At 34.8% G+C, this 9,959-nt stretch overlaps 1 protein-coding gene across 1 annotated transcript in view; it reads left to right on the forward strand.

Annotated features, from left to right (window-relative positions):
* NCAM2 (neural cell adhesion molecule 2) overlaps positions 1-8,792 on the forward strand; it is a gene marked incomplete at its 3' end in the record, with an annotated part of 176,441 nt that extends 167,649 nt beyond the window's left edge. The window contains 3 exon segments of the mRNA XM_081327226.1: positions 3,574-3,778; positions 6,831-6,950; positions 8,681-8,792. Of these exon segments, the coding sequence (XP_081183352.1) occupies positions 3,574-3,778; positions 6,831-6,950; positions 8,681-8,792 (437 nt within the window).
* Positions 8,793-9,959: the final 1,167 nt, after the last annotated feature.

A 9,959-nucleotide genomic window follows, 5' to 3' on the forward strand; every position in this document is an offset into this window, starting at 1 on the left:
CTTTTAGAATTTTTTGAAATGCTGCGGATAGCCATTATTATAAAATGATTCTTCTTTTTTTAATGTAAACTAATTTATTGTTCAATCAGACACAGTATTGCATGGCACAATGTTTTTCCTGTGCTATGAAATATATTGCCTAGTGTGAACAATAATTAACTGAATATATGGACCTGGGAAGACTATTTTGTGAATAGCCAAGATAGATTAAAGGTAAAAGGTAAAGGTTCCCCCGCACATGCGTGCTAGTCATTTCCGACTCTAGGGGCCAGTGCTCATCTCCGTTTCAAAGCCGAAGACCCAGCGCTTGTCCAAGGACATCTCCGTGGCCATGTGGCCGGCATGACTAGACATCAAAGGCGCATGGAACACTGTTACCTTCCCACCGTAGTGGTCCCTATTTTTCTACTTGCATTTTTACGTGCTTTCGAACTGCTAGGTTAGCAGAAGCTGGGACGAGTAACAGGCACTCACTCTGTTACACGGCACTCGGGACTTGACCTGCCAAACTGCCGACCTTCTGATTGGCAAGCTCAGTGTCCTAACCCACTGAGCCACCGCATCCCTTAAGATAGATTACTTAGTAGCAACCATGCATTGGAAGTCTCACTTGATTTACCTCCCTTCAGTCTGCCTACCATTGTCTCTCATGTTTCACAGAGGCTTCTAGGCCTCAGACCAATTTTGCAAGAAATATAAAAGTTGTAGGGGAAGAAGTTAAAATTATCTTTTTTATCCACAGTCATTAAGAATTATTCTCAATTCAAACTGAAGTTTAAATTTTGTACTTAAAAAGATAGGAATGGATAAGCTTCAGAGTTGCTCTAATATTTTACTGGACTTTTTTAACATGACACAGAAGTGACCAAAAAATTGTTGCATTACTTATTATGATTAATTCACTTTTAAAACATATAATGGATGCTTAGAAATCAAAATCAATCAAATTAAAATTTCACAAAACAAAAAAATAGCTCACTGATATAAAAGCTGCAGTGTGTGCAAAACATTACTTTTATTCAGATTTTCATTAATTGCTCATATTAAAGGTGACTACTCCAGTCTTTGTCCAAGAAGTACAGTGATTTTAATTTTAATTTTATTTATTCTCATTACAAGAAGTTAGACTTAAAAAAAATCTAAACCTAAAAAGTCACAGTGAAACTCACACAAAATTGTTCATATTAATACAAATAGTACATTTGGATTTTAATAATAAAAATAGTTAATTTACTTTAAGCTAGTAACATTTAACACCATCAACAATTAAATATTGGTTTGAAAATATAGAAGTTTGGAAAATAAAAATATAGTGGGATGAGTTAAGTGGTTTATCACCACATCTGCTTTTCTCCGTCTCCCTCTCTCTCATCTATCTGAAAGTTGTATTTTAAAAAAGTCAGGAAAAGCATGGATTTTTTCCCCACCTTTTATTTTCACAAGTTTGTGTACATGTTTGCATATGTGCATATATGTATGCACATATATGTGCCTTGGTGGAGCAGTAGGCTAATGCCTCCTTAAGTAACACCAGCTGCCTGCAATTAGTGCAGGTTCGCATCCCACCAGGCTCAAGGTTGACTCAGCCTTCCATCCTTCCGAGGTAGGTAAAATGAGGACCCAGATTGTTGGGGGCAATTAAGCTGACTTCGTAATAATGCCGCTTGGGGTGTGTGTGAAAGCCCTAATAAGCAGGCATAAACATAGAATGAAGGCTACTGCTAAGCTTGTAAGCCGCCCTGAGTCTTCGGAAAAGGGCGGGATATAAATGGAATTAAAATAAAAAATAAAAAAAATGCGTAGTAGAGATTGGTACATATATATTGTCTCTGTTTATGTAGCGGTCTAATCAGGGCCGCTGCATATGTGTTGCATTTTTAGCATGTTTCTGCTCTCCCTTGTATTGTGTCTAGATATTTTTATAAGGCAATATATACTGTGGAACACAAAGGATGTTACATATATCCCACTATGAATACTGTGACCCAAAGTATAGAGGAAAACCTAGAATGGAACAGTTGGCAGCGTTTGAAGCTGCTGCTTAGCATAGATTCAGGGGAATATTTTAACATATTTTTTTTTTCTATTTTTCTTAGCTGGATTATCTTGATCCAGCTGCATTCTTCCCTCCACACCAAATTTGGTCTCATTCCACTTTGTTTTCTCAGAGATATATTGCTGACAGACAGATGGTCAGACAAGGCCTTGAGCCATTCTATGCAAATATTTTTTCCAAATTTCTTTGCTTTAGCAATGGTAAATGTTTGACAAAGTGTTTAAATATCCTTGTAGAGAACCATATTCAAAGAAAACATTCAGTAGATTTAAGCTACACTACAAATTGGCCACCTAATGAGAAGGAAGGACTCACTGGAGAAGAGCCTAATGCTGGGAAAGATTGAGGGCAATAGAAGAAGGGGACGACAGAGAATGAGGTGGCTGGATGGAGTCACTGAAGCAGTAGGCATGAGCTTAAATGGACTCCAGAAGATGGTAGAGGACAGGAAGGCCTGGAGGAACATTGTCCATGGGGTTGCGATGGGTCGGACATGACTTCGCACCTAACAACAACAACAACAGAAATAATCTAATTCTTACACATAGAAGTCAATGTCAACGTCCCTCCGTCCAGTGCGCTCCCACAGAGAGGGCCTCCTAAGGGTTCCGCCGTTCGGAGAATGCCGTCTGGTGGCTCCCAGAGGGAGGGCATTCTCTGTGGGCGCGCCTGACCTATGGAACCGTTTACCGGTTGAGCTCCGGATGGCTCCCGACCTTCGCTCCTTCCGACGCGACCTAAAAAAATATCTGTTTGAGCAATCCGGTCTGGTCTGACGGGTTCTGTTGTAATTATTGTTTTAAGGTAACTATCTTCTGCATTTGGGCAAAATTAGGGTTTAATTTGTTTTCAATATCTGTATTTGTGCATTCTGTTATTTATGTCACTGTTCACCGCCCTGAGTCCTTAGGGAGAAGGGCGGTATACAAATCAAATAAATAAATAAATAAATAAATAAATAAATAAATAAATAAATAAATAAATAAAGTGGCCAGAGACTGAAGAGAAATTTGATTCACCTTTTAATAATATGAAAACTTGCCTGCGTCACATTTTCTAAACCAATTTGTACATTAACATAGATATGGAATTTTGCAAATGTGGTTTCCACTCAACAAATACTGGACAACCATTTGTCTGAAATGGTATAGGGTTTACTGCCTGAGAAAAGGGTTGGACTAGAAGACGTTCCAGGTCCTTTTCAACTCTGTTATTCTGTTAAATATGATTCTGCTATGGGGGGGAGGGGCATGTCACATGAAACAAAGATCTGTTACAATTTAAAGATAATCCATGTCAAAAAAAGAGATTCAGCAGGAATGCCTGAAAGTCTACTTCATTAATTCAGACTATAGTAACAAATCTTGAAAGCCTGATAATGCTTTCTTCTCCTCCTTTAAGTTTTGTTTCCCTCCCTCCCCCATCCCAGCCCTTCCTCCATTTCTTCCTCTTCTGGGATTAACCTAAATTCTGCCGAAGTTAGCTTTTATGACGCTGTCTATTTCATTTACTTCAAGGTACATTGTTTAATGGACTTGGACTTGGTGCAGTCATTGGACTGGGTGTAGCTGCTCTTCTGCTAATACTTGTTGTGACTGATGTCAGCTGCTTCTTTGTACGGCAGTGTGGATTGTTAATGTGCATCACTAGAAGGATCTGTGGGAAAAAGAGTGGGTCCAGCGGGAAGAGTAAAGAGCTGGAAGAAGGAAAAGCAGCATATTTGTGAGTATTGGTCACAATACTTTGAGAAAAATAATATATACTGGTTACTTGCAAATAACATGCAAACTGTTGTATCCCATGAGCCTTTAGGATTGTGATTCAACAAATGTTCTCTAACTTTTACTTAATGTTTATTACCTATAACTCTAATAAAATATCATGACACATACAGTTTGAGAATCATTCAGATGTGACCTTAACAAAAATCATATTTGTATTTTTATTCTATTCAGTCAAAACTCCACAAACATACACAGTGGGACATCTGAGTTCTCCGGACTGCAGTTGCACATAATACATTGATACAGAGATATGTATCAGTAATATTATCTTGTTTGCATTATCACAATTTAAAAAAAAAGATAATTGAACCATGATTTCTGCCCTAAGCATTCATTGTGTAGGGATGTTTATAGAATATATTTTCTATCATTTTGGGAAGCAAAGCTTGGTATTTTGATACAATCCAGATCAGAGAGGAAATGAATCAATATGCTATATGCCATTTTCCCTTGTTCATTTTCTCCTTAATAAAATTTAATGTTTAAGAGTTGGAATCCAGCTGAACAAGAAGTGTTGAAATTTTTGATTGGCAGATTTGCTAAGGATTACTGAAGTAGAAATATCTTGTGGTAGGATAACTCTTTAAACAGTTCAGGACTAGACTTGATGTGGAAAAAATACACAAATGCACAACATTGGATAAAAGTAAAAAAAAAATATAGTGAGTTACTGGCTTCCAGACTTTAACAAACTGAAACAACATATTATTTTACCAACTATTCTGATATATTTGTACATATTCCAGATCAGTTTGGAAAATAAATCACTTCTAAACTGTATAGTTTTAATTATGTATCAACAGATGATTTCATGTATGTTCTATATATGCTAGGTATGTACCTGCATAACCTACAACCAGAAGTGGGACAATATTTTGATTGCTAAGCAATGCAATCATTAAGCAAATCATCATATGCCAGAGCTGATTTTACAAGGATTTTTACTGCAGTCATTAAGTGAATCACGTGTTCTTAAGTGAATCACAGTCAGTCCCATTGATTTTGCTTGTTGGAAGCCAGCTGGGAAGGCCATAGATCACAATTGTGTGATTGGTTATTAATTTTACTTTACATCTTTTCCTTCAAAAAGTTGTCACTATTATGAAATCTGGAGAAAATCTCTATCCTTCTTGCCAGCAATTGTTAGAAGAAGTATATATATGTTATTAAAAAAGCTCTTATTATCTGTCCTATTTTATTAGAGGCTTAGAGGAAAGGTTTTGAAAGAAATCATTCTCTTTTGTGATGAAGCTAACATCATGGTTTTTCTTAAAGAAGACAAGGGATTTCATTATATGTTCGAATTATAGATCTATATATTTGATAAATTTGAATGTTAGGACCATGATAGCTACTTTTTCAAAAGATATGGGATTTTTTTTTAATTATCGTGCACTTAGAAAGAAAGGAATGATTATGACAAGGGATGTTCTTGCTTTAACTTAAAAGAACAAGATACTAACAAAGATTTTGTTATGGCTTTCTGAACTTGACTTCCTTTGAATTTCTCCAAATTTTAAAATCTTGATTTGATATGATATATTAAACATTAATTTGGGGGGGAAGGGATCTGTGGGGAAGACTTAATTTTCTTTAAATTTGTTGACAGACTACTCAACGTTTGTTTTCTGGATTATTTGAACAAAATGCTTTTGCACTTTTGAAATCTATAGTGATTAGAATAATTAATTAAGATTCATGTCACATATTTTCTTGATAAGAAGTTCAAGATTAATGCAGGGCTTCTTTAAACAGTTTCTAATAGAAATTAGTTCCTTCTGATCTTAAAATATAATATAATAGGAAAATTTAAAAAAAATAAAATTTGTATATATTGGGTGCTTCAGCGAATGTTTAATGAAGCCTAATTAAAATATTTTTATTGTTGGAGAAACATTCAGAAATTAGAATTTTGAAACATATAGCTTGGGTTTGTCATATTCTTTTCTCATCATAGCTGACATCAAGAAGGTTGTTAGTATAATTCTGGCTCAAATTTGGTAATTTATAAACTGAGTATCACTCAGCTGGATTGATGCAATGTGTTCTATAGGGCAGTCTTTGAAGATATACAGAATGAACAACTGGTCCAGCAGAACAATTTCATCACTGCAAGCTACAGGAATACCTCTCCTAAAGTCATTGTACTGTTTACCAATAAGCTTTTAGCCAATTCAGATGCTGGCAATGATCTATAAAGCGTAAAATGATATAAGAATGAATCTCATCAAATATCACTTTTCCAGAACTGAATCCAGGGAGAACATCTCAAGACAGCTTTCTCTATCTGAAATGAAACAAACAGAAATAATATAATAGATTTTTCTTTTGCACACTTTAGAGCTCTTTTTTCTCCTGTGTGTGAAAGCCCTAATAAGCAGGCATATACATAGAATGAAGGCTACTGCTAAGCTTGTAAGCCTCCCTGAGTCTTCGGAGAAGGGCGGGATATAAATGGAATTAAAATAAATTTAAAAAAACAAAACAAAAAAAACTCATCCAATATCTTTTCAGTTGGACAAGGTATAAAAGTGATGCAAAGGCAAAAATATGTACATGTTAATATAACTTTGAAAAGATTGCTTGGAGGTAATAGCCATTTCTTCTCTTAGGCTACTACTTAAGCCTGAAAAAGTATTGCTTTAGTGTGCGAACTGATTAAAATAGCCATGGCTTTAATAGGACTGATGAAAGCAGTTAACTTTTTTTTTTCAGATTTGTGGAAAAATGTGAAAAAGGGACATAGCTTTTCACATCAAAAATGCATTGTATTTACTCTTCTGCATATTCTGAAATATCCTGTCTGGAAATTTTAGTATTTGATTAATTTGTCCGATTAATAATATTTTGATATGTCAGCAAGGATTCTGGTGGCATTTGGAGAATTCATAAATACCTCTTAGCATACATGGAATGGGGTAATAAATATTCGCCATTTTTAAATTAAAACATTAGTGCATTAAGTATTTTTTACTTTTATTTTTACTTAGGAAAGATGGATCAAAAGAACCAATAGTTGAAATGAGAACAGAGGATGAAAGAATTACCAGTCATGAAGATGGAAGCCCAGTAAATGAGCCCAATGAAACAACACCATTAACAGAACCAGAGTATGCATTTTGATATTTTTTAGTAATTTTACATTTAGGACTAATGAAGTGCCAGTGTGGCCTTTAGGTTAAGAAAAAGGTTTTAGATCTACAGATTTCAAATAATACATAACAAATTCTCAAAGGCGCTGTATCTATTAAATTAACCAGTGGTTACTAATAGGGTGACAAGCATCAAATTAATGTATTTCATTTTAATCTATCACTAAGTGTCAAATCAATTTGAAATCTGTGTTGTAAACCTTAAATATAAACTATAAATATCTGTCACTGGTTTAATCTATTAGAAAACAGTTATTTTAAGTCACATAAAACTTCATTATATTATATTTGAAGGCCATAATCTAGAACAGACATGTCAAACACAAGGCCCGGGGGCCGGATCCGGCCCACGAAGTGGTTTCATGTGGCCCGCAAAGCCATCCTGGAAACAGTGAGGGAACAGCCCCCACTGCCTTGGCCCTGGCCCAGAGACCCTCCTCCTGCCAGAGACCCTCAGATCTGTCCCACTCCTGCCCAGGCCCCCATAGGCACCCTTGATGCGAACGATGTAGAGCTGGCCACGCCCACCCAGTAGGCCATATGCACTGTAGCCACGCCCACCCAGTAGGCCACGCCCACCCTGGCCATACCCACCCGGCCCCCTGAGGGCAACCGCAATGCTGATGCGGCCCTCAATGAAATTGAGTTTGACACCCCTGATCTAGAAGTTTTTTTAAAAAAATATATTTTTATTATTATCTAAACAACAAAGATGCATGTCTATAAATATGGTTAAATGTGCACTTTCTAAATAAAGTACATCTATTTATGCAAGACCATTCACACAATTAGCAATTGTTAATAGTTATGGAAGTGTAAATAATAGGCATGAAATGCACCTTCAAGTCTGGATAGAAGGGAAGGACAAAAGTGGTATTCATATTGAATGGAACAATTGAATAGGTTTGTTTAATCTTTGCCACTTTGTTTTATCATAGTAAAGCTTTGACTCAAGTATATTTATTTTAATATACATAATTATATAATGAATATACTGAGAAAAGAGAGGACAAGATTCTGCCTAGAAAACAATCAGACGAGCATTCCCTGAAATATTTGTTCAATCACATTCTTATTCACTTGCCAAGAATGAATACTAGGGAGATTAACAAATATTAGTACCTTGGGTTTTGCATAATTAAATTATACAAATTATATAATTACTAAATTATATAATTAAAGTTCATAAAGTTTTCTAAAGCATTTAGGGTCTAAGATGACAACAGAGCACTATGTGCATATAGGAGGATTTAAAGGTACCCATCCTTCAATTCTGGGAGATGATAAACTAGACTGGCCACCAGAGAATTTGCTTAGTGTAATATTCCCTCACAGTGCATCTAACTTTTACACTAGAGTTCTCACTGAGTTTAGGAAAACAGCTGACTAACTATGCCAGAATTCTTAGGTTTATACTATAATTTTTGTCTAAAGACAAGATCCAAACTTAATCTGAAGTTAATAAAAGATGAATAAGGTGCAGATCTTTGCCTAAAAATATATTTTTAACTATCTGTAGATGTTAGAAAATAAAGAGCCTGATCTAATTTCGAATATATACAGGGAATATACAGTATGTGACAAGTGCAGCAGTGTAATCTATAAAAAATATGCTGCCAAATGAAATATGCATTCTCTATCAACACTAGTTTCTAACTGTAATGTCTTTTGTTTTATATTTATCCTAGGAAATTACCATTAAAGGAAGAAAATGGAAAAGAAGTTTTAAGTTCAGATACTATAGAGATCAAAGTATCCAATGATATCATCCTGTCAAAAGAAGATGATAGCAAAGCATAAAACAACAACAGTTATCTAGAGGGGCAAAAAGGCATGTGGATTCTAATAAATCTGTGACCAAAACTTTACATTTGACCTTGGTTTTTTTGGCAATTGAAGAATAATTAATGGAAGTAGTTTGGTCTACTTCTGTTGACTGTCTATTTTCATTTTGATTCAATAGTTTTAGTCTGTCGTCCTGGGCGACATCAGTACCATGGTCTCAGTTAAGCAAGTCAACCAATATAAATACTGTAATTTATTTTATTGCTGAAGAAATTGAAATTATTTATCAAATATTATGATACCCTCTTAGTCACAGACTCTACATAAGATAGCTGTACTACTTTTAATGGGATTTAACTCATGAGAGAAAGTGCCATAGAAATTTATATTTGTTTGCAATTTTAAAGATTTTGTTGCCTTTATATAAATATATATAAATGTCAGATATAAACTAGGTTTATGTGGCTGGATGATTGCAGCTGACCCTTTACATAAGAGTAGATTGAATGTTTTCAGGGTATTAGCCTTGTACTTCAAATCAATTCTTAAAGAGAATGAACCATTCATAGGTTTGATGTACAGATTTTAACCAAGTTGTGAACTATTTTGATGAAAATATTGAACATATCCTAACTTCAAAGTCCACAGAAATTTCAGTGCTTCGGATATTTTGTATTTATGTTTGAAAAATTGTGTGTAAGCTAAAAATGTCAAAACTTATTTTGTGTAAAAAAAAAAAGCCAAGAATCCTGACTATGACCATAGCTCTCAGCTTCAAAGAACTCTTATAACAATAAATGCAAGCTCAACTGAGTTATCTCAGTTGTGGTTATAAAACATAATATTGTGCAGACTTTCTTTTCATTCATTTAGAAAAAAAGAATCACTTTTATGAAAACATATAAATACTCCCAAAGCACATTTCCAGAAAGCTACTTGGCCCTTTTCATACCACCATATTGAGCAGGTTTTCTTTTAATCTCAGTCTAAAAGATATTTAGCATGCAATAGGAAATAATGTGCAAGAAAGAAAGGATAAAATCTTTCTTACAGGTGTGCAACCAATTACTTACTTTCACTCCAGACCTAAGCATGCAACATAAATAATGAGAGATTTTATATTTTTGTTCCTTTGTTTCAGTTTGTGATAATAACAAACAAATACTACATACTTGAATAGCT

The sequence above is a fragment of the Vipera berus genome, assembly GCF_964194415.1.
Source record: "Vipera berus genome assembly, chromosome: 4".
NCBI lineage: Eukaryota > Metazoa > Chordata > Lepidosauria > Squamata > Viperidae > Vipera > Vipera berus.